The following is a 24092-nucleotide window of genomic DNA, read 5'->3' on the forward strand; positions in this document are numbered from 1 at the left end:
CGGCGCCTCCGGGGCGTGGAGCGCGGTCCCCGATCCCGGGTCCGGGGCTGCCCGGGCCGCCGGCGCGACGTTCCCACAGCGGACCTCGTTGGCGGCGCTCGGAAGCGGAACTCTGTCGGGGCCGCGCCGGCTACATTGTTTCCTCCCCCCGACTCTCTTCCCTCCCCGACCCGGGCCGCGCGGCCATCCCCCTGCCTCTGCCTGGCGGCCCCTCCGCCCTCTCCTTTCGCACCCTTCCCTCTTTGGACCGCCCCTCCTGGGGACCCCAGCGCCCCTCCCCTCCCCCCTGGCCGCATGGACTGTCCCGCAGGCCGCTGATGCTGCCCGCAGCGAGGTGGCCAGGACCGCAGTGCCCCGAGAGAGGTGAGTGCCCGGCCCGCCAGGAGGGGTGGGCGTCCGAGGGCTTCTGGGGAGGGGGGTGGGGAGGAGGCTGCTGGTCTCGCGTCCCGCTTCTGTGGCTTCTGTGCAGCCGTGGCGTCCACTCCCATCCCCCATCTCCCTGACCCCCCTCCTTCCCCAGTTCAAATTCTCCTGGGAGTCTGTGTCAGTGGGACTGGGAGGGGATAGCAAGAAGGTAGTACTGCCCCGCCAGCCCCACACACATGCCTCAGGCCACCCCAGTCTGCCCCCATCATTTCTCCACCCCGCTCTATGTGGGCGCGGGCTGGAGCTTGAAGTGAGAAGGTCAGCGTGGACCAGGGCCCCGGAGAAAGACAGTTTGCCCTTCCCTGCCAGGGCCCCCTGCAGGTTCCCCAGCCTGCCTGTTCTGAACCCTCCCTCACTCCCCCACCCAGGCACCTCAGGACCCAGCCACCTTCCTTGAGTCTGCTAGAGATTGAGCCTGTCACCTTAGGCCTCCCAGAAGACCAGGCCTGAGCCAAAGGACCTCTGACCCATGGGCGGGGAAACTGGGTAGAGTCTCTCCCCTGGGTGGAGGTGACACTGGGCATTAGCACCATGTCCCCACCTTCTGGCAGACTGTTCTCCCAGGCTCCTCAAGTCCCAGACCTGGTGTCAGGAAGGGGCGTGTCCAGCCACCAGCAGATCCTTGGAGCTTATGGATGGGTTCACCTCCCTGCCCAGTTTGTAGACCTGGGAACTGACGCCCTAAGAGGGAAGTTGCTACCCCAGGCATCTGGCAGAGTTGGTCTGTGTGTCCTTTCATTGCCCAGCTCTGCACTGTGGGTAGCAAGAAACCAGGCCACACCTTCACCCACCAGGGATGCAGGCTCCCTGGCGATGCAGCCCCCAGCCTGGCCTGAGGGACCTTTATATTGAGCATGTGCTCCCCTGCAGAGTGCTGGAGAGGAAGAAGCGGGCTTCCGGTCCCCCTTCTGCCTGGGTCTGGCAGCTTTGACGATGCCCATGAAATTTCTCCTAGTGCGGGAGGCTGGGTATTGGGGCCCACCTGTGTAGTGTGGCCCTGACTCTGAGCTGAAACAGCCCTCTACACCTTTGGTCCCACTAGAAGTGGCCAGATTGAGAACATGAATGGGAACAGGATGGAGAAGGATCTGGCCCTCTTTTTACAGGGAGAACCCTACAGCAGTGATAGGAGAGCTTTTCAGAATGGGGAAACCCAGAGGGCCTTTTCCAAGCTGGGTTTCCAGTGTCTTTTTCTTGGTGGGGCTTTGGCAGGAATAATCAAGGCCGCAGTGGTGGGGAGGTTGGAAGTGTGGCAGAATCCTCTTGCTCTGGAAAGGTAGGAGATTCTCAGGAGGATGCTGAGCTGGGTCTGGGCCCCTTGGGGCAGCTGGCAGTTTTGTGCTGCATGGGCTTCTGCCCATAACATAGTGTTTTCTGGTTTGTGCTGACATGCGGAGTCAACATGACATGATAGACCACAGATATGGTAGTCCTGCAGTGCTCCCCTCTTTCAACCCCAGCCCCAGCCTTAGGTCCTTTCCGGCCTGTGGCCCGCCATGATTGGCTGCTTTGTACCAACAGAGAGCTGTGAGAGTGCAGCCTGGGGTCCCAAGACCTCTGTGGAAAAGGATTGGCTTCAGGATAATACATGTGTGGGGATGCATTTGTAACTGGCGAGGTGAATCCCTTCCTCTCACTAGTGGCTGCTCTTCTCTGCATTGGGTTTGGGTGAGGAAGGACCAGAAGATGATCTCCAGCATCCCTGCAAAGGGGTCCCCAGGCCCTAAGAGGTCGAGTCCCCACAGGCAGCATAGCAGTGTTGGAGCTGACAACGCAGCAGGGGCGGAAGCCCAGCATCTAGTCTGACGTGGCTGCCCCAGCAAGCTGGCCGGTGGCCTGATTGGGCAGGACCCAGGACCCTGGGTCCAGTGCTGGGCTCTGTCTTCTTAGGGATTTTGAAGTCTTGACACAGTATCCAAAGAACAGAGGTGTTTGATCTGGGAAGGAGAAGGTAGAGCAAAACGGTCTCACGTCTGGAGGGCTGTCCCAGTCGGGGAGTCCGCCCATGGTCCCAGCTGTATGTTCCCAAAAACAGCCAGAGCCAAGGGATAGGCGGGTCACAGTGAAGCAAATCTGAGCTCATTGTGAGAAAACTCTGCATGTGTTGTCTGCTTCATTTAGAAACAGACAAAGCAAAGCAAAAATGACCCACTGTTTCTTCACCTGCAGGGTGACTATAAGATTTTTGGGACTCCCACCAGTCTCTTCCCAGTTTGTTTCCCTACGTCCTCACCGTTGTGTCTGCCATTGACACCTTTCCCATCACTGCTGGGTCTGAGGGCATCTTGTGTTGTCACACAGCCTGTGTAACTTTGCCTCTGAAAAGCTACAGGATTTTCCAGATATCCCTGCCATGGAGACCTCACCCAGACCTCTTACTAAGCATGTGCATTGTTTTCCATCTGTTGCTGTTTATGATTGTTGTCATTCAGGCCCCTACCAGGGGTGCTGGAGCAGGCACCCAACTTCCAGGTCCAGCCATGTCATGGAGACAAGAGTTTATGTCAATGGCAGGAACAGAGACACCTGCTTCCAAGGGGAGTGTGAATAATTAGCCATAGGACCAGAAAGTGCCTGGCCTCTATTTGGTACTTGGTGAGGAGGAGATGGCATTGTTCATGGAGTGCCCAGCGCTGGCTGCCTCAGTGTGTGGGGAAGATGGTTGGCCATCCCACCAGCACAGGGCCGGTCTCTGTGGGGGGCCCTTCTGGAAGGCGAGTCGCTGAGATGCTAGACTACTGTGGCCAGTACTGTCCCCCTCCTTATCATCATATGATGAACTGGTCCACAGCCTGGCTGTGATTCTGGGAAGAGGGGCTAATTGGTTGGTTTCTGGGGCCAGATCTCATTCTGTGCTGCGGTGTCAGAGCTTAGTGGACAAGAGACCACTCAGCCAGTCCCTCAGCTAGCCCCAGATAGAGGCCCCACTTGGGTTCCCTGGGGAAACTGAGACTTGAGCAAGGAACCCTGGCGTCCTGAACTCCAATCCATGGGCCCGTGTCAGCCTCATCTTCCCGCTCTTTTCCTAGTGACTAAGATAGGAAAGCAGGATGGGGGTGGGGTGGGAGATGAGTCTAGAGACTCCCAACTGTCATTTGGAAGGGAACAAACATGGGCCACAGACCACTGGCGAGCCTTGCGTGTCAGTGCTCCTATGCAGTGATCCCAGGCCTGACCTTCGTGTGCACTGTTGACCTGCTCACCTGAGTGTGTACCCCTTGCTTCCTCTTGTCTGCCTTCTGTGGAGACCACAGTACTTGGGAGTACATTCCTGGGGCCACTCCGTGGGCAGCTGGAGGCACTTTTGGCGCCCAAGAGACCATAGCCCTCCACAGCCCTAGATTACTCAGAACTAACCTAGGCAGGGAACCTACCCTTGCATGGCCCATTCAGTGCAGAATTCCCCCAGACATGTGATCTGGGACTCTGGCTGCTAGACTTCAGCCTGTGGTACGTCCCCTCCTCCCTGGTCTTGATGTGGGGGAAGTGGGCATTACAACTGCCCTCCTGTCCCGCAGCTCCGACTGTGATGAGGTCACAGGGTGGAGTCCTCTCCACGGTGCTGGCTTAGCTTAAGCGAGCCCTTTGGGTGTTTCTGAGTTCCCCCCTTTCTTGGTTGGGGACAGGATGGGTGGAGGAGCCGGGACACCCCCCACACCAGGCAGGGAGCACTGCCTCCCTTCTTCCTCTCCTCTGGGTCCCTTCACCCGAGAGCTGGAAATAGAATCCGCTAAGTAATGATTAAAGTCAAATTCAGACCTAAAAATAAAGAGCTGCAGGAAGAGCTGGTGTGCTCCCTGTGTGGCTGAAGGGAGAGCGAGCAGGGTAAGGCTAGCTTGGGTAGGGGTAGCCCCTGCCTTGAGGGAGCCGCCAGAACCCACCGGGGAATCAGGAGCTCTCCACTACTGGGGACGTGGCCTCCTGTTGCCAGGATGCAGACTGCACCCACCAGGGGCAGACTGGCAGGACCAGGAAGACAGTCCTGCTCTCCTGTGGAGAAACTGAGGCTGGGAAGGGAAAAGAGAAACATTTGTCAGGTGACTGCCTGGGAGCTTGCCTTGGCAGGCCCCCAGGCACCCATGAGCCCCTGCAGCCTGACTCGCCCTTTCTGCTCAGTTTCTCTTCCTGGTTTTGAGGTGCTGTGAAGTAGGGTAGCTTCTCAACATACATGAGCTGTATACGCTTCAGTGGGCTGAGCTCCAACCGCAGCTTCCCTCCGCCTCCCCCCCCACTTCTGTGGTCTGGGCCCAGAGTTAAAGGAACAAGCGAGGCTGCTGTTGCCCGCCCCCCCTCCCCATCCTCTCGCCACACAATTGAAAGCCTGTGGGTGGGTGAAAACCTGAGTGTCATCTGACGCTGCTGCTCAAGGCCCTGCCCAGTCAGCACCTGGTCCTCACCCAGGCTTGGGCATCTGTGGCCTGTGCTGACCCAGCTGCTAGGAAACTAAAGGGGAGAAGAAAGGAGCACCCAAAGAGCTCCCCTACCGGCCAGTAGTTGAGATAGGCTCAGGGAGGAGTCAATTAGGGGAGGTCTGTGGTTCCGACTTCCTGGCAGGGCTGGTGGGAGTTCAGAGGCTGGGGCTCTGCGTAGGCTGGAGCAACCAGGAGGGCTTCCTGGAGGGGAGAATCATGAAAATCAAGAAGCTCTGAGGAAGAGGCAGGGAGGCGGAAGAGATCTTATTTGAAGCTTCTTCCCGCTTGAGGGCCACTGCTTCTTCCAGCTGCTGTGTGGCCCTGGACAAACTCCTCACCTTTCTGTGAGGGGCAGGGTGTGACAGATGACAAGGGAGTGGGCATGGTGGTGCCCTGTGTTTCTAGAGCAGGAGAGCCAAGCTCTGACTAACCCCGCCCCCCACCCATGCCTCCGCCCCATCTATCTGTCCATTTTTAGGGTGTCATCTCATGCTCAGGGAAAGATTGATGGTATGAGGTCAAACAAATCAGCTCAAATTCCTGCCCTATGAGGGTGAGTGATCCTCAGAGGCGGATCCTCCTTGTCAAACAGATCAACAGTAGAACCTCCAGTGCTTTTTGACGGTTGGGTTTCTAAAGCAGAGCTGGGTTTGGGGGTTCTCACTCCTTGGCTTTCATGTTCAGTCTGTCCTGGTGGTGATGGGGAGTATTGATATCCCCTACCCTACCCTGGCCATGGGGCATAGCAAGGCCTCATAGCTTCATCTCCTGAACCTGTGTGTTCTGGGCACCAAAGTATTCTGTGGCACAGGGTCTCTGGCCTCAGTCTCTCCTCCAGCAAGTTGACTAGGAGACTTGGGGTCAGGGGCAAGCACACTCCATGGATTTTTACAAGTATTGGAAGTCAGTAGCTCCAAGGTTCTATGTAAATGTAGGCAAATGAAGATGCAAAGATCACAGTCTGTGCTTGGGGCTAGGGGGTGGGGAACAGAGGCCTGGGTGAAGGCCCTGGAGAGGCCAGAGTCTCTGCTGCCCAGTATATGTAGGTAATTAGGCTCCTGAGCGGTAATTAGAAACTTTTCTGGGCCAGAAGTGTCAGCCTCTAGCCACAGCAGTTCCCCGGGGGAGAGGCTCCCCACTCCAGCCCCACTGCTCCCAAACCGTTAGCTGGGATTTTTGGTCCCTCAAGCCATTGCGGCAGAAAAAAAAAGCCAATAATACTGTAATTAGGTGTTTTAACTTTTCAGCCATGAAAATCACTCCTCCTCTTGAAGGAGGTGTGCTGAAGGCCAAGGGGCTCCCAGCGATGCAGGGCCCAGCAGCACATGCTGGGGTCAAAGAAGGGCTGTCCTCTAGTTCTTCTGGATCCCCAAGGAGGATTAAGCATCCCTGAGAATCTTGTGCTTAATTCTGCTGCCGCTGGACCCTATGGTCTTGGTGCAGTGAGGATGCTGAGGATCTGGAACCTGTCTGCCTGGGGCAGTGGGAGCCTTCCTGTCCCTCCCTGTGGCCAGGGGCTTCCCCCCCAACCATTGTGACACCAAGGATGGGGCAGGTTGACTGCTGCCAAACCAGCCTGACTGCTGTGCCCTGCCCTCCTCAGGCACTGCCTGTGTGCGGAGGGGTGAGGGGTGCGCCCAAATCAGAAACCCGATTCTGCTTGTCTCTGTCCTGTGACCTGGCAGCAACTTCCTGCTGGGTCTGGACCTCTGTAGAGCCCCAGCCCACACCTTCTTCAGCCTTAATTAACTCTCTCCAGGCCGCAAATTGGAATCTTAATCTAGATCTGATCTAACACTCTTTCTGGTCAATGAAGTCCTTAAGTGTTCCCACTGAGCACACTTGGCCTTGAAGGACAGGAACGGGCAGCTTTATGTTGGGTCTCTGGTCCGAGCACAGAGAGATGGATGAGCACAGAGGAGAGATGGATGAGTGGGGTACGGTGCCTGGGGCTCCAGAGCTGAGTCCCCCAGGCCCCTGTCAGTTCCATCCTGGCCCAGCAGGCATGGGGCTAGGTACACAGGAGGCTCCTGAAACACTGGCTCAAAATGGAAGCGGAGAGCTGGCCCTGCCCGTGCCCCTGAGGCTCCAGCTGGGTCCTGTGTCAGGACCAGAGTCTCTGGGGGCCACGGCCCCAAGTTCCCCAGGTCTCTTGTGCACTTCCCTTTTCAGTGTGTATTTTTAGCTGGTGTAAACAGTTACTGAAGGCTCCCACGCCCCATTAGGCAGTGGTGTTTTGGTGAGGGGGCAGGGCAGGAGCCCCTTGACATACTATGGCCCTCAGAATGTGCTTGGCTATGGGAGGGGTGGGCGGCATCTCTGCTACTTGGCTGTAGGAGACAACCTGGGAGTTTCTGACATCCATTTCTCTTCCCCCCACCCCCACCCTGCCAGCCTGGTCTCCCAAGAAAGGCCTGCCTAAGGCTGCGGCCACTGACCTCAGTGCTTGGGCACAGTGCCCGGGCTGTTCAGGGACCCCAACACAAGGACTGCTGGGAGCAGTGTTTGGGGCAGGAAGTCAGGATAAAATATTGGCTTCTCAAGTCCCCTAACCCTGTGGGGTGGGGTGGTGGCTGCTGCCCCTTTGGGGTTAAGTATGGTCCCTTCAGGCTGGGGCCTCTGCGTGGTATGGCCATCCTAGCCTCGCCTGGTATCTATCCGCTTGTTCATTTATTCAGCCCGCTCACAGAGAGCAGGAGTCAGGCCCCAGCTTCCCACCTCCCAGGCTGAGATGAGCAGTGCTGGGGCTGGGTCTGTGGAATCCCTGCAGCCCGCACAGCTCCCGCACCGCAGAAGGCTCCTGGCAGAGGCGGTTTTCAAAAGATTATTTTCAGTCTTACATTTAGGGAACGTTAATGAAATCGTTTTTTAAAAAATGAAAAAGGACAGGGCCCCCCCAGGTGGTGCAATGGGTTAGGACACAGCACTGCAAGCTGGCCGCAGATGCTTCAGCATGAGTTTGAACCCCACTCCGGAGGTGACCTATACGGCTGGCTTCTCTGGCTGCTCCCCTCAGCAGTGTACTTCATCAGTCTGCCTGTTCTGCTCCCCATTTTGTCTCTGGTGAATCCTCTCACCGCCCCTGAACCTCTGACCTGCACCCGTTTTGTATGCATAAATAAATAAAGCTTTAAAAAAAATCAAAAAGGACAGAACAGCTAAGTTTCCCTTGAACCTGATACTCATATCCCCCTCCCTGTCCTGGAGACAACCTGTTTATTGGTGCCTCTGTCTCAGAGATGACCTGTGTGTGTTTGAGTTCAGAGATGAATTGGATGTCCCCTTAAAAACCAGTTTGTAATATGGTCATTTATTTACTTGGTCCCTTGTTGATGGACTTGCAGGATGCCCTGAACCTTTCTTTCTTTCTTTTTTTTTTTTTTTCACTGCCTTTTATTTTGAGTATTGCAAGCCTATGAGAAAGCTGAAATAACAGTGAATACATATATATCCTTTCCAGATTCGCTGATTTTTAACATTTTGCCACATTAGCTCAACTTCAATTTTTTTACACATTGACATGCACCCTGACATTTTTTTGCTGATAGATGAGTATTGTAGTGTCATATCGCTGTCACTCCTAAGTACTTTAGCATGGATCTCTTACATAATCACAGCTCTGAGGTCACACTCATTCCATAATACTGTCTAACTACTTCATTTTTCCTGTTGTTCCCAAATGATTCCTATAGCTGTTTCTGCCCCTCTGATCCAGAATCCAGTTCAGGATCACTCATTGACACTTATCCTCAATGGTTCTTTTTTCCCCTAGCTTTACTGAGGTTTACTTGACATAGAACGTTGTGTAAATTTCAGGGGTACTGTGTGATGATTTGACAGCATGTACTATGAAACAGTTACCACCTTCAGGTTGGTTTAACACATCCTTTGCCTCACGTAATTACCACTTTGTTGTTGGGTCGTGTTCTTTACTGTCTTATTTAATGAGGAACATTCCCCAGCCTTTGCTTGTTTTTCTCTTGTGGCAGTGCCTTTAATGGTCCAGGCCAGTTGTTTGGGCTCCCTGCCTCTCCCCGTTGGCTCTCTGGGAGCCCCCTACCCACGACAGAGCCATGCCCCTCTCAGTGCATCAAAGCAGGGGCTTCATCTCACAGGTCAGCGGTGATGCTTGTTGACCAGGTGTCTTCAGATCTCTTTATTGTGAAGGTGCTTTTCTCCTTTCTGATTAATCTGTGCAGTGGTCCTTGGGAGCCGTGTCTCTGACCTGTTCCCCGGACAGCCTTTCCTCTGATGCCCTGAGCATTTGCATCCTGTCACAGGGGAGTGGTCTGTCTCAGCACCCAGAGGTTCGTCCTGCCCCATCACAGCTACAGCTATATTATTCCTGCAGACAGCACTGCAGGAACTGCCCTGCTTTGGTATTTCAAGCGCTCTGTGCAACAGAAGAAACTTGTTCGCCACACCCTCCAGAGGGAATGGAAACCCCTTGGGTAGAGAAGGGGTTTTAATCTTCGTCGTCTTTTTCTTTTCTTTTTTTTTACCTTTCCCTCTTTCTTCTCCTCTTCATCCTCTTCACCCTCACCATCTTCATTTCATCAACCTGCCCATCCTGTCCAAAGTCATTTTCGTACCCACTGATTTGTCTTTATCCTCATCAGTATTGGTTGGATTGTACATATGGATTTGGTAGCTGTTTAAAAACAAAAAGATACCTGTGATACAAACCACAAGACCCACACTCATCTAGAGAGCCAAGGATAGTCCCTGTAACATCCCACCTTCCATTTTGTCCCTCTTGGAAATCCACCAAACTTAGAGGCTTCACCCCTGAAAAATTGTAAGCGTCATTAGGTTTTCGTGTAAGACTCTTGCTGTGGCTGGATAGCTGTGACTGGCGAGTCCACTCTCCGTTCTACTGAGATTGTAACAGCATTTTTACTTTCTGTACAACAAAGAAGCTTTGTAAATAAAATCTTAACCCTGCAAATGGGAGGTGGGTTGTGGGGAGAGAGAACGGAGAGGAGTGAAGAAGAGAGACCAGGGCAGTCAAGTGGGTGCCGAGCGATGGCCTTGGAGTAGCAGATGATGAACAGGTCTGGCTGAGGTACTGAATAGCGAGCAAGTCTCAGAAAGGACAAGCAACTTTCCCAGGGTCACATTACGAGTTGGTGGTTGAGCTAGAGCAGAACTCAGCACTCCCAATTCCCAGACAGGGCTTCCGCTCTGCCGCCCCAGTGGGCTGGGCCCAGTACCTCATGACCCCAGAAGGGCCTGGCTGGGCCCTGGCTAGAGACTGAGGTTGTAGCAACCATTCCCAGGCTCTTGACTGATGACTTGAGAACAATGTCCCCGCTGGACCAGATGTAGCACTGTGGGCACACTGGGAGGAGACATTAGAGAGAGGCTCTCTGCTAGCAGAGCTTCTTTGTCAAGGCTGGCTTTAGTCCTGCTACTGAGAGGTAGCAGTTCTAGTCCTCAGAGTAGCCCTGGGAACAGAGGGGTTAACACCATCCCATGGTACAGATGGGGAGACCGGGTCCTAAAATCTCAAAACTACAGCACAAGGGACATGTTAGTTCCTACCTCTGGGTAGAAACTGTCCTACCTGGATGAGATCATCTTGAGGGAGCTGCTGTGGTCAAAGCCCAGTACCCCCAGAAGGATGCCCTGCCCCCCCTGGGCTAGTGCCTCCTCCTGGACTCTGCACATTTCCCCTCCTCCCCACTCTCACTTCAAGACCAGGGCTGTCCTAGCCCCACGGCAGCTCCCGGACACAGTACGGGCACCAAAGGCATGGAGGGGGGTGCACTCAGAGTTAGGGGTGACAGCTGAGCTGGGCAGGATGTCCACTTACACAGGCAGGGCTATTTGGCTCCTTGGGCTCCTCAGGGTCCCTACCTGTAAAATGGGGATAATAACAGCCTCGCTCCAAGATTGAGAGCACTGGATGAGCCGTAATGTGCCAAGGACAGGGCCTGGCACAGAATAAGTGCTCAGGAAACAGGACTGTTATTATTTTTATTATTATCAAGTCAGTGGGGAGGCGGTGGCAGCAGCTGCAGGCCTGGAAGGAGTGTTTGCAAACTGACAGCTGGGCGGGTGACTAACCACGCCACAGCCTCCGCGCCCTCCTCCCTCCTCCGTGGCAGAGTTTAGGGAGGAAGGTGGAGGCTTGGGAATGTGGAGCACTGGCAGAGCCCCTGTCTAGACGGACCTGAAGCTTAGGGGCCCAGCCAAACCCAGTGAGACCCCAGTTCAAGTTCTGAATGTCAACCCTTATTAGCTGTATGACTTTGGAAAGGTCACTCAGTATCATGAGCCTCAGTTTCTGCTTCTGTAAAATGAAGATAAGAAGAGCTCATGACTCCCACAGTCTGAGTGCCACAGAGGAGCCCAGGAGGTGGTTCGTGTAATCATGGGGCTCAGTCTTGTGAATGTGGGCGGGGCGTCCACGTTGGGCTTCAGTCTCCATGTCTGGACACAGGTGGACAGGCTGGCCTCTGGGGACAGGAAGTGCTTTTTGTTCTGGGAGGGAGGGAAGCTCTTTTGTCCTGGGGAGAGGAGGGTGCGTGACAGGCCCTGTGCTGGACACTTCCCTGTCTGGGGTCTCTTTCTGCTCCTTCCACAGCCTGTTGTTGGGGGTCCCTGTCCCCACCTTTCAGGATACGGAAGTCAAATCACTTGCCTGTATTGCCTGCTGGACAGATCCAAGTCTGCCTCACTCCAGCCCCACTGGAGGAGATGGCTCCCAGCTCCCTACTGACACCTCCCCAGGCCCGTGGCACTCAGAAGCAAAATCTGCAGCAGACTGAGAGGTGCTCTGGGTGGCCTCTGGAAACTTGGGGTCTTGGCACCCCAGGTGGGTAGTGTCTCTCAGCCTCCCCTCACCTTGGTCCTTCCAGCTGGCTGGATTCTCACAGCTGTGCCTGTCTACCCCAGCAGCTGTGTTCAGGCCATCCCAATAACCTCGGTGCCTTCTCTAGCCCGCCTCTACCTTTCCGGTCTTCAGGGTTGGGCCTCCGGGCTCCCTGCCCACCTAAGTGCTGCAGTCCTTGCTCTCCTCACACTTCCGGGCCCTTGCTCTCAAGTGTCTTCTCCCACTGCTTGGCCTGGGGTATGTGGTAATGTCTGTGGCTGTCAAACCAGTCCCCAGACCTCATCATCCCGTCAGATGAGCCTGGGGATGAAGTGCAGGGAAGTTTCACTTTGAAATTATGTGACCATGGAGAAGTCACTGACATTGTGTCAACCTCAGTTCCTTCATCTGTTGAACAAAAATAGTAACTCAGCCCACTCTTTGCTCAATCCGTGGTGATGCTGTTGGTAGAGTGTCCTGCCTAGGCCTCCAAGTAAGAGTATACAGGCTGGCTGGCTGGCCATTCTCAAGATGGACTGTTGGCTGGGGTAACAGCTTTTTGGGGGGTGGTCAGCTTTATGGAAGTCAGCACGTACAGAAAAGTGCACTAATCATAAGGGTACAGTTTGACAGGTTGCCAGAGTCCCCCCAGCTCCCCCAAAATTTGTCTCACCAGCTCCCAGAGTCTCCCAATCCACCCCCCACCACGGCTTCAGCCAGAATTTGGGCTTTATGCCAGGGGACTCGCATGGCCTGTTTTCCTCTGTGGGCTCCTTGCTCAGCGGCGTCAGCACCGTCTCCCTCTGCAGTGGCCCATGTCCACCCTGTGCACTAGGCCGCTCTCTGCACAGCCAGCCATCTTCCTGTCACGGGCACGGCCAGTTCCCAGTTTGGGCATCATGACGGGTGCCACTGGGGAAGTGTTCTCTTGCTCATCCTGGTGGGTGTCCACCCTGTGTTCTCTTGGGTGTGTGCAGAGAGGGGAGTCAGGCAGTTAGTTGGTGTGTGTTTGGCCTTGGCTATTTTGCCTGGGCCAGATTCTATTGGAGAAGGAATGTGGTTTTTTTACTTTTCATTTATTTTTTTAAATATATTTATTACATCATCTTTCATTTTTGTACAATGTATGGTTTCCCCGTGAAATTCCCACCACCCATTCACCCTGCACCATCACCATAGTCCCTTGTGCTCTTCCCCCCCTTTCCTGGTTCTTCTCCCTCCTCCTCCCCTACAGAATGTCCCTGATCTATAGTTGTCTGATGACTTTTTTACTTTAGTTACTTTTTTTCCCCTGGTCCCTTATTTGGTTCCTCTACATTCCTATTGGAGGAGGAATTAAGAAGCCCAGAGGAGTTGGGTCACTTTCCTAAGCACATGGTACCTTCCCCGATTCCCTGGGCTCCCTTTCCCTGCTTACCTCCTGAGCCTCCTTCTTCCCTGTTCTTAGTTCTGTTGGGCTAGAAGATCCCCTATGAACTTACAGGTGGGGGCCCTCTCTATTTGTGGAGGTCCGTGTACTCCTGCCTCCTCCCCTATCTGGTGCCCTTACGTAAAAGAATCCCCCTGGCTCCTAGTCCCAGCCCTGGAAACCCTTGGCATCGATCTGTTCACATTGCTGTGGGAAGGAGTGGGGTCTCAGTGACTTGTGGAGCCATCTTGTGCATCCCTCTGTGATGTTCCCTTCCCACAGCTCTCATGGTACCAAGTGACAGGTTGGCCTTCCTGTGACACGGGGACGCCAGATCTTCTGAGAAGATGTCAGCAATACAGGTACCACGAGGATGGGCGTCTAGGGCAGCACCCCTAGGGGTGCTGAGCTCAAGAATATGAGAGCTCAGATCACTCCACTCCCCCCTTTCCCGGCTTGCTGTCTGTTCCAGCCTGGGCCCTGAACAGAGTAGAATTCCAGCTGCACTATCAGAGACTGGGCCCCCACCTGGGAGCACACAGGTCTGGGTCAGTAAGGTCATCACAGCTGGCAGAGTCCCAGAGTTCTCAGGGAGAGGGTACTTCATACAGGCTCACAGACCACTGGGAGGCTGCAGCCTTGGGGTGAGTGGACAGATGGGTGGAAAAGGGCCCCAGGCTGCACCTACACACCTGTTGCCTGCCCCACAGGCCGCCTGGCCGTCCGGTACAGAATGTATTGCCAAGTACAATTTCCACGGCACTGCAGAGCAGGATCTTCCCTTCTGCAAAGGAGATGTGCTCACCATTGTTTCTGTCACCAAGGTAACCAGGGACCTTATGCCCAGGCCCTTCTCCCTCTGGGTCTTGGTTCCTCTGCCAGAGAGGATGGAGCTAGGAGCATGTCTGCTTTGTTCTCTCCAGGACCCCAACTGGTACAAAGCCAAAAATAAGGTGGGCCGTGAGGGCATCATCCCAGCTAACTATGTCCAGAAGCGTGAGGGTGTGAAGGCGGGCACCAAACTCAGCCTCATGCCGTGAGTACTGGGAGGAGGGGCTGGGGTCGCCCAGGCTGGGTCAGAAGGAAGATGAGGAGCACTGGGCCCTCGGAAGGGAATCAGAAAGTGGAGAGACCAGAGTAGGTGCTGGAATATCTACAAGGACCTGTCCAGATTCCAGATGAGGGGAGGGCATGGGTTGAATGCTGACCTCAAAGAAGGACAGAGTTAGGAGGGTTGATGGAAGGAGGACAGGGAAACCGAAGACAAAGGCTCCATTGCTTGCCTGTCCCCGGGGGCTGAGGGAGGGTCCTCTGAAAATGGAGCCTGGCAGATGTCTAGGGAGGCTGCTGTCAGTACCAGGGAGCCACCATAACCCATGGCCTGCTGTCCCCAGCTGGTTCCACGGCAAGATTACTCGAGAGCAGGCAGAGCGACTTTTGTGCCCGCCAGAGACGGGCCTGTTCCTGGTGCGAGAGAGCACCAACTACCCCGGGGACTACACGCTGTGCGTGAGCTGCGAAGGCAAGGTGGAGCACTACCGCATCATGTACCACGCCAGCAAGCTGAGCATCGACGAGGAGGTGTACTTCGAGAACCTCATGCAGCTGGTGGAGGTGAGCTGGGCAGCCATGGGTGCGTGGCGCAGCCTCTGAGACAGGCCTCCTCATTCGGGAGAATCTGCTGGTCCTCCGAGCCTACGGTCACCTCAGGGAGGGTGGTGTTATCCCTATTTCACAGGCCAGGAAGTGGAGGTTCAGAGCAGTTAAGGGACCTGCCTGAGGTCACACAGCTATAAAGTGGAGGTGCCAGGACTAGAACTTGTCTGTTCTCAGAACTATATATCAGTGTGTAAGTGTTTCTTTATGAACTACACCCTGGGCTCCTGCTGGGCTCCTGTACCTGCACAGATGTGTCCTCATTTCCCTGTAGTTCTCAAGGCCAGCTCTGCCTGCCCTGGCACACTGGGCATCTGGCAATCCGGGCGGCCTCCGGGATGCTTCCCACACTCAGTCTCGCCTTCTCCCCCCACTGACCTGGCTTAGCCCATGGCAGGAAGAGTCCCCGGCATAACTGGCTGGAGGCTTACATCTGGAATAACCAGGGCTTTCCCTCTCCCCTGGGATGCTGGTGAGGCCTGAGTGCTAGTAACAATCTGGTATCCTTCCAGGACCATGGGGTGGCATGGCAAGTGGGCCAAGTGTCTGAATCTCAGGCCTTCTTCTCTGTTGTTGGGTCAGAAATAGAAAGCCGCCCTCCCCACTCAAAGCAGCACTGGTCAGGGCGGTACATTCTCGACTGCCCTCTGGTGGCCGGGCCTGGGAGGCGCGTGTGAACGGCGGTGGGGCACACCAGATGGGCTCTGAGTGCTGCCTTGCCCTCCCCAGCACTACACCTCGGATGCAGATGGACTCTGTACTCGCCTCATCAAACCAAAGGTCATGGAGGGCACGGTGGCTGCCCAGGATGAGTTCTTACGCAGTGAGTGCCACTCCCACCTACGCCCCCAGTCTTCTGTCACTTATTTTCCGCCTTGTACCCCGGCTTTCTCAGTATCCCCCTGCCAGAGGCTCAGGAGACCACCAGGGAACCCCCCCCACATCTTACATTCCAGTCCACCTCTGTCACCCTGCTCTGGCCTCAGCGTCCCTCACTAACCGTCCCCACCTCCAGGTGGCTGGGCACTAAACATGAAGGACCTGAAGCTGCTGCAGACCATTGGGAAAGGGGAGTTTGGAGGTGAGTGGAAGGGAGTGGGCGCTCTGGGAGGGCTGGGGGCCGCAAGGGCCTGACAGTCGCCAACTCTCTGCAGACGTGGTACTGGGCGATTACCGAGGGAACAGGGTTGCTGTCAAGTGCATTAAGAACGACGCCACCGCCCAGGCCTTCCTGGCTGAGGCCTCGGTCATGACGTGAGTTGGGGCATGGGTGGCTGGGGGTACCTCTGCCAGAAGGGGGTCAGGGACCTGGCAGTCTCTCATCACCCCATCTTGCCCCAGGCAACTCCGGCATAGCAACCTGGTACAGCTTCTGGGTGTGATTCTGGAGGAGAAAAGCGGGCTCTACATTGTCACTGAGTACATGGCCAAGGTGCGCGCCTCCCTCCTCCCACCCCACGCTGGAGTCGGACACCTGGACTCGGCTCTCCAGCTGCCCTGAGCCCCCTGCCGCACCCCAGGTCCCTCTTTCCAAGTGAGCTCTGAAGTCACCAGGGCTTGCCCTTTGTCCCGGCTTATTCAGTCACTGTGACCTTAGAGAAGTCACATCACCTCTCCAAGCCTCAGCTTCCTTGGCTGAAACAGAAAATAGCAGAGTTCACCTCAGAGCTGAGTGAGGATGAAGAGACGTGCAGAGCAGTGTCCAGCATGTAGAATCTAGCGTTCACACAAAAGAGACATCCTGGGCCCTCCCTGCCCCCGTCCTCAGGTGTCCCTTGGGTGGCACAGTCTGCTCAGCCCCTGCTCCCCGTTCCCTGGTTCTGGAGGGCAAGTCTGACCTGGGGCCGCTTGGTCTGTCTGTCCTGCCCCAGGGGAGCCTGGTGGACTATCTGCGGTCACGGGGCCGGTCGGTGCTGGGTGGAGACTGTCTTCTCAAGTTCTCGCTGTGAGTGAAGCAGCCCCGGGGGTGGGGGCCCCCCCTTCAGAAGGAGCCCTGACTGAGACGGCCTGTGGCTGGCTCACCCCCAGAGACGTCTGTGAGGCCATGGAATACCTGGAGGGCAACAACTTCGTGCACCGGGACCTGGCTGCCCGAAATGTGCTGGTATCCGAGGACAACGTGGCCAAGGTCAGTGACTTTGGCCTCACCAAGGAAGCCTCCAGCACCCAGGACACAGGCAAGCTGCCGGTCAAGTGGACAGCTCCCGAGGCCTTGAGAGAGAAGGTGGGTGGGCCTCCCTCCAGGGCTTGAGCAGCGCTGGATGGGGGTCTAGGGTCCCCACCCCCACCACTCCCAGGATCTGACTCTGCCTCTCCCGTCCCACGGCAGAAATTCTCCACCAAGTCTGACGTGTGGAGCTTTGGAATCCTCCTCTGGGAAATCTACTCCTTTGGGCGAGTGCCTTACCCAAGAATTGTAAGTGCGGGTGTCGGGGACAAGCAGGCCCAAGAGCGGGGAGGACTGGAGGAGTGGGCTTCTCCACCCACTTCTCAGTCCCAGGCCTGGAAGCCATAGCCCTTCACCAGAGCCTCCAGACTGCACACTGGGTCTGCAGCAGAGCTGAAGAGGTTGAAGGGGGTGCCTCGGACGGTAGTTCAGCCCCTGCCCCCACTCATGTCGCCCTCCCCCTTGCCCCCCAGCCCCTGAAGGACGTCGTCCCTCGGGTGGAGAAGGGCTACAAGATGGACGCCCCCGACGGGTGCCCGCCTGCAGTCTACGACGTCATGAAGAACTGCTGGCACCTGGACGCCGCCGTGCGGCCTTCCTTCCTGCAGCTGCGGGAGCAGCTGGAACACATCAAGACGCACGAGCTGCACCTGTGACCGTGGCCCTGGGGACCAGCCCGGACACTCTGTGGACCTGGTGCCCGTGCTGGGCCTGGCAGCGGGACCTCTGCTCTGTCCCAGCTGTGCCTCCTCTGGCCCTGGGAACCCACCCAAGCCTGGCAACTTCTCACGGACCCACCGAAGGGCCTGAAGGGAGGAGGCCAAGGAGCAGGAAGCAGATGCCCCCGTGCGGTCAGGCTGCTCCAGCCTCCCTTCTCTCACCTTCCTAGAGTTTTATTTCTTTCCTTTTTTGAGATTTTTTTCCGTGTGTTTATTTTTTATTATTTTTCAAGATAAGGTGAAAGAAAGTACCCAGCAAATGGGCATTTTACAAGAAGTACGAATCTTATTTTTCCTGCCCTGCCCATGAGGGTTGGGGTTACCAGGCCCCTCTCTAGGGACCCATCACCCCAGCCTTGTTCCCCATTCCGTGTTCCGTGTCCCATGTCGCCTCGGTCGCCCCGTGTTTGCGCTTGACCGTGCTGCACTGTTTGCATGCGCCCGGGCAGACGTCTGTCAGGGGCTTGGAGTTCATGTCCGCTGCCGCCCACCCACTGCCTTGTGAGATGGAACCGTAATAAACCACTCCATGAGGACACCGCTGCTCAGCCTCGGCGCTTCCTCCGCCGAGCCTGCCAGTCCCACCCGGCTCCCCAGCCCTGTGCCATCTTGTCCATCCTCCTGTCTCTGTGAGTGGGGCTGTGCTTCCCTGTGAGTGGGGCGGGGTGGCGAGCACGGCCGGGAGATGTGACCGCCGCTTTGTGTCAGCTGCACGAGCGAGTGTCCTTTGTCTGCCATGGGGAGCACTCACTGCCCGCCCCCTCTGTCCTGCTGCCACCCAGTCTGGGCCCTGGACCATCCCGGCCCCGGCAGCCCTGCTGCAGGGCGATGCCTGAGGAGTCCTGGCTGCCTCCTGTGCTGGATTGTTCAGGCTGCAGTACTGGAGGGCTAGAGCCAAGGACTGTTGAGCTTGCCAGGCACAAGCAGATGGAGCTGGGGATCCCCCTGATGGAGGAGGATAAACATCTCATGCCTCAAGAAGATGCTGTGCCCGGGGGGGGGGGGGGGGGGGGCAAGGGGCGGGGAGGCTCTGAGCAGTTAGCAGTCTCACTGTTCACCTGAGATAATGGCGCACCCCGGCCCCACCCCGAGTGTGCCTGGCTCTGAGCATTAGTGGACCCGGTGGAGGCTGCAAATGCAGGGGCGAGCCTTCCCCACCCCACCTTGAGGGGTACGGGTGGAGAATGACAAGCTATGGCATTATCTCCCCAGAGATTGTGGGCAGGGGGTTGCCATCTTCACAAAGACAGGCAACTAGGGTGCCCATGTCCATTTAGGCCTCTGACCCTCTCCCAACCAGCAGGACCTGCGATCCAGGGACTTGTGACTTTGCAGTGTGCCTTCCCCAGCCAATGCAGCAACCTCTTGCCTCCTCCATTCATCCCCTCTGCACACTGCCAGTCTCAGTTTCCTAAAACCAGACTGTCCATTCAATGACAAAATGTTCAAATACTTGGCAGTATATTACAACTGTAGTTAAGCAGCAAAACAAACCTTGTGCAATTTGCCGTTGGGAAGACGGTCACACAGACCGTTACAAACTGATATGTGAAAGAAGCATGTGTAACATGGGAATCTTGTCTATAGATCAGGGAGGACTTCCTGGAAGGGGCAGCATGTAAGAAGGGATTGGAAGGATCAGCAGGGATACAGAGCGTGGGTAAAAGCCAGGGAGAGAGGCAGCTTGCTCCGGGATCTCCCGGGAAGCCAGTGAGGATGTACCTGTGGCCCAAGGCTGAGAGGAGTGAGGCAGCACCAGAGGTGAGGCAGTGGCAAGAATCTGACTTGTCACATAGACCGGGAGCCAGTGCCTGGTTCTGACCAGGAAGGTGGTATGTCAGGTACTTTTTAAAAGACCACCCTATTATTAGAGAAGGTCGGGAGGCAGCTCTGTGAGGACTATTCGTGAGAGGATGGTGGGAGTGGACAGACTCCAGAGGGATGGTGGGCAAAGTTTGGAGCTTCAGCAGGGACTTGGAAGGACGAAAGAGCAGAGTCATGGCCACGCCTGGTGCAGGAGCAGGGAAGGGGGTGCCCTGAGGGAACCAGAAGGAACCCTGTTCAGGAGGAAGTAGCGTGAATTCTGATAAGGCATGTTGAGTGCTCTGAAGCTGCCAAAGGCGTTGCGTAAGTGGCTGAAACCCAGAGAGGGAAGTGGTTATCTGCAGAGGGCTCCAGCCTGGAGCCGCAGACAAGGAGGGCTTACATAGCAGATATGTCTGGGAGGATGCGTAGCTGAGGAGATGTCCAGGGCCAGTCCAGGGCCGGGGGTGGGCTCAGTACTCAAAGGTCAAGAAGAGGATGCCAGTTGGCCGAGGTGCAGAGAGGGACAAGAGAAGCCAAGGGGAGATGAAGGAGCCAGCAGGCCCCTGCGTCCCAGCAGACACGGAGGGAGATTTGAGTCAGCGGGGTTGTTCGCCACAAGGAGCGGTCGCTGATGACTTGAGCAAGACCTAAGTATGGCAGAGTCGGATTCCAGATTGCCACGGCTAGAGGAGGACGTTGTAGGGGATGCAGAAAACTGCAGGGTTGCAGGGAAACCAAGTGAGGAAGGTGACTAGTGCCCAGGAAAGAAGAGGACTTTTAAATTAAGACTAGAAGCTTGAGCAAATTTGGCAAAGGAAAGGACATTGACCTTTTTCCTGTCCCAGAAGGAGAGGAAGATGGTCAGGGTGTGCCGCTGGAAATACTGGAAAGTGCTCTGAAAGGAGCCAGAGCAGAGGAGATGGTCCTGGAGAGACTGCAGAAGAGGGGGGCTCTGGGGCGATGGTGTATGTTTAACCCCAGGGCAGGGTAGGTTGGGTGTAATAGCTCCTATTCATGTGTGCTGAAATCTGAGGTGTCCCCTCGCTAGGGCCCGCTCCCAGGCCACCAAGCTTACTTCCTGGATACAGGGGTAGGGGACTTGAACTGATTTTCACCTGCTGGTCCAGGTTGACTTGGCTCAGGATGCAAGGATGCCATGCCCTAGGTCACAGGAGGGGCCAGGAAGCGGTATAACACAAGTGTTGCAGGTGTGACAGGCAGGAGTTGAGGGGCAAGGTTCAGCTGATGGGACCCTGCAGTTTTGTTTTTTTTTTTATTTTTAAGATTTATTTATTTATGCATATAGAGCTGAGGTACGGGCTAGAGTAGAGGGGTGGTGAGAGGGTTCACCAGACAGAGTGGGGAGCAGAACAGGCTGACTGACAAAGTACACTGCTGAGGGGAGCAGTGAGCTGGTCAGGAGAGGTCTGCCATGCCATGTGGGTCACCTCCGGGGCCCAGGATTGAACTCGTGCTAAAGTGGCTTTAGCTTCTTAGTGCTGCCTTTACCCGCTGTGCCACCAGGGAGGGTCCGCCCTGCAGTTTCTTCCACCTGGTAGTGTTCCCGCCCCACTTTTCCTGACTCCCCTCCCCCTTACTTGGCCTAGGCTGCTTGGTGCTTCATTGCCTCCTGCTCTGTGCTGGCCACTGACTCATCACAGATGAGCAAGACAATTCTCACCTTCAAGAAGCTCACAGACTGCCTGGGCAACCTGCGCAGGACTCCATTGGTGTCCAGATATTGGTGGATATTGCCCCCAGCTGCCCATGAGGCCCCCAGCTGCCCATGAGGGAAGGGGCTCGGTGTTTGCTTGAGCACTTGCAGGATAGAAGGGACAGAGATCAAGGGTACTCGCTGCCTGGGCAAAGGCGGTGAAGTGTGACTGGTGAGGTGTGACGACCTATTGAGGTGCTTAGGTGTGGTAGAGCTGAGGTGCCCAGGGTGTGGCTTGGGAGTTAGCAAGGCTGGAGAGGAAGCAGGGCCTAAGGCCCAGGAAGAATTTACCTTCACTCAAGGAGAGGCTTAGGACAGGGGAGGAATATGGTCAAATTCAAGAAAGATCATTCTAGCCACAATTCGGGCCTGGTTGGTGTCATCCAAATCACAGACAGGGTGGCTGCTGTGGGCCAAGCAGGAGGGAAATGCTAGTGGCTTGCGTAGGAAGCTTGGAGGAGGTGAAGGAGAGAAAACTGCTGAGCTGAGAGCGCTGTGCTAGGTTCTCTTCTGAGTACAAGGGACGTGTGATCTCACCCAGGGCCAGATACACGCTGCTGATAGGAGAGATTGAAGAATCAGATAACCCACTGTGAGCTTGCTGGCAGCCGCCAAGGAGGCAGAGGAAGGGATCTGGGGATTCCAGTTGTAGGTTTTAAAAAGTGGGAGGTACTGGGCCCTCCCTGGTGGCACAGTGGGTTAAAGCACAGCACCAAGAAGCTAAAGCCACTTAAGCATGAGTTCGATCCCCGCCCCGGAGGTGACCCAAATGGCGCGGCAGACCTCTCCTGACCCGCACACTGCTCCCCTCAGCAGTGTACTTCATGGATCTGCCTGTCCCGCTCCCCACTCTGTCTCTGGTGAAGCCTCTCACCGCCCCTGTACCTCTGACCTGTACCCCAGTTCTGTATGCACAAATAAATCTTTGAAAAAAAAAAAGCAGGAGGTACTGTCCCTGAACCCCAAGTGAAGAGTTTGGGACATGCTGTCTGGGGACCCTTGAACAGAATTGTCCCCTGTAGAGTTGTCCCCTGCAGCTGGGGGTTGGGGGGGTGAGGGAAAGAAGCAGCTGAAAAAGAAATTGGGAGCTGTGCATGTAAACGGGGATGTGCCAGTTGGACTACCCACACAGAGGAGTGAGGGGAGATTGCGCCCCAGCAACCCAGCGTCAGGGGTTGGTAGGGAGAGCCGTGGCAGAGGGACAGCCAGGGGGCAGGGGGGAAGCAGGGGTCCCAGGAGTGGGGCAGGGTGGCCCTGGGGTCGAGCAGGCAGGGGCAGGGTGGCCACAGCACAGTTGGTGCAGAGGACAAGGGTCCCTGTCAGGTCTGCCGCAGGCCACGCTGGCAGGCTGGGGGAGGGGCAGCAGGCTGGGCAGGGGCCCACTTTTCCACAGCTTGTCTGTGAAGGGACCTCTGGGAGAATGGGTGGAGGGGGCTGTGGGATTAGTGTTGAGAAATGAAGACTTTCAGCACGTCCTAAATTTTTCCATTTCCAACCTTGATGTTAATTAATTCGTAGTGCTCTGGTAACTTAATCCAACTGGGGATTTACAAGCATAGTAAAACTTCAGTCATCCAGAATTCTTGGCAAAGGAACTACTCTGGGACACCAGCATTTATTTGGATGAAAATATTTGAAATACAGGGTTATCTTACTTTATTATGGAACATATAAAACACGAAAGTAGGAGAAGATAATGAATCCCTGTTTTCACCATCCAACTCTAAGCCAGTCCCGAACCATCTACACCCAATCCCCCGAACTCTGGGATTGTGGAAGCAAATTCTAGGCATTGTACCAACTCCTTCATAAAACTTCAGTTTGTTTCTCCAAGAGAAAACATAACCGCAGCACCATTATTGCTCCTAAAAATGTTAATAATTCCTTAATTTGAACAAATGTGCATTGTTCAAATTTCCCCAATTGCCTCACTTTCCCCCTACTTGGCTGGTTAAAATTTAGCCCCATCCAAGGTTCACACTGCACTGATGTGTGCTGTCTCTTAGGACTCCCATTCCTTTTCTCATGTGTTTGTGGAGAAACATGTTGCTTGGAGGCAGGGGTGTTTGGGAATTAGGAAAGCGCGGAGCACCCCAGGAGCATGCCAGGGAAGGCTGGGTGGGTGACAGCCAGACAGCCCATCTGCAGATGGACCTGTGTCTTCCAGGAAGGGGGCAGGATGCAGAGGCCCGTGTGGAGCAGGGAGGAGAGGCAGCTGCTGGCCCGCCGCCCCAGGGAAGGAGGAAGGAGGGTGGCCGTCTGCAGAGCTCAGGTTCTAGCTGGTGGTGAGCGGGGGTGGGGCCTGAGGTCAGGCTTAGAAAGAACAGGATGTCTGTATTGGGGAGGAAGGCAGAAGACAGTGCCAAAGACCTGCTCCCGGCTGGGCCCCAGCTCCTCCCCACCTGCCCAGTCCCCAGAGCCCCTCCCTGGCTTCCCAGCTACAGATCCACTGGGGCTGGGCTCCAGATCTCTTCACCATGCCACCAGTGGTCAGTGGCGCCGATCGCTTGCTCTGCCTTCTCCTCCTGCTCCTGGCCCCCCACAACTCTGAGGGGGACCATCCTCCTCAGCGAAGGTTCGAATACAAGTTCAGTTTCAAAGGACCAAGGCTGGCATTGCCTGGGGCTGGAATACCTTTCTGGAGCCATCACGGAGGTGAGGGATGGGATGGGGACCGCCATACCCAGGGGTCTGGAGAGGCATGGCCACCTCTGGGTGGCTACAATGTGGGGAGTGGGCCTGCCAGTGCCTGCATCTGCCCAAGATGGCCCCAAGCCTGACAGGCAGTACCAGAGATCCCAAAGCCCTTCCCAGACATGTCTCCCAATCCACACGCCCCCTCCCCCCACCCACATGCACACACAAACATATCCCCATCCACCAGCCTCAGTTTCTCCTCTCTGCCTCTCTTCTCTGCTCTGGGACTTCTCTCTTCTCCTTTTGGCTCTACTTGCCCTCCCCCACCCC

At 55.8% G+C, this 24092-nt stretch overlaps 2 protein-coding genes across 2 annotated transcripts in view; both read left to right on the forward strand.

Moving 5' to 3' along the window:
- The first annotated feature begins 6 nt into the window (after positions 1 to 6).
- On the forward strand, positions 7 to 18176 carry CSK (c-src tyrosine kinase). The gene is made up of 13 exons (XM_004687982.2): positions 7 to 363; positions 13346 to 13425; positions 13774 to 13887; positions 13987 to 14099; positions 14458 to 14677; positions 15449 to 15542; positions 15735 to 15800; positions 15874 to 15973; positions 16061 to 16151; positions 16591 to 16664; positions 16748 to 16943; positions 17049 to 17135; positions 17360 to 18176. Exons 2-13 carry the CDS (start codon positions 13411 to 13413, stop codon positions 17540 to 17542), a joined length of 1353 nt encoding a protein of 450 aa, XP_004688039.1. The 5' UTR covers positions 7 to 363; positions 13346 to 13410; the 3' UTR covers positions 17543 to 18176.
- A 5177-nt stretch (positions 18177 to 23353) lies between these two features.
- Positions 23354 to 24092, forward strand: part of LMAN1L (lectin, mannose-binding, 1 like) — a 12491-nt gene continuing 11752 nt past the window's right edge. The window contains exon 1 of the mRNA XM_012728548.1: positions 23354 to 23780. Within this exon, the coding sequence (XP_012584002.1) occupies positions 23603 to 23780 (178 nt within the window). The 5' untranslated portion in view covers positions 23354 to 23602. The remainder of the gene's footprint in view (positions 23781 to 24092) is intronic.

The sequence above is a fragment of the Condylura cristata genome, unplaced genomic scaffold (assembly GCF_000260355.1).
Source record: "Condylura cristata isolate star-nosed mole 26May11 unplaced genomic scaffold, ConCri1.0 scaffold00023, whole genome shotgun sequence".
Lineage (NCBI taxonomy): Eukaryota > Metazoa > Chordata > Mammalia > Eulipotyphla > Talpidae > Condylura > Condylura cristata.

Bases quoted from the DNA above. Each gene is read 5' to 3' on its own strand.
- CSK (XM_004687982.2), top strand. The intron at 15,801-15,873 runs GTGAGTGGAAGG...AACTCTCTGCAG, and splicing joins TGGGAAAGGGGAGTTTGGAG to ACGTGGTACTGGGCGATTAC. The intron at 17,136-17,359 runs GTAAGTGCGGGT...CTTGCCCCCCAG, and splicing joins GAGTGCCTTACCCAAGAATT to CCCCTGAAGGACGTCGTCCC.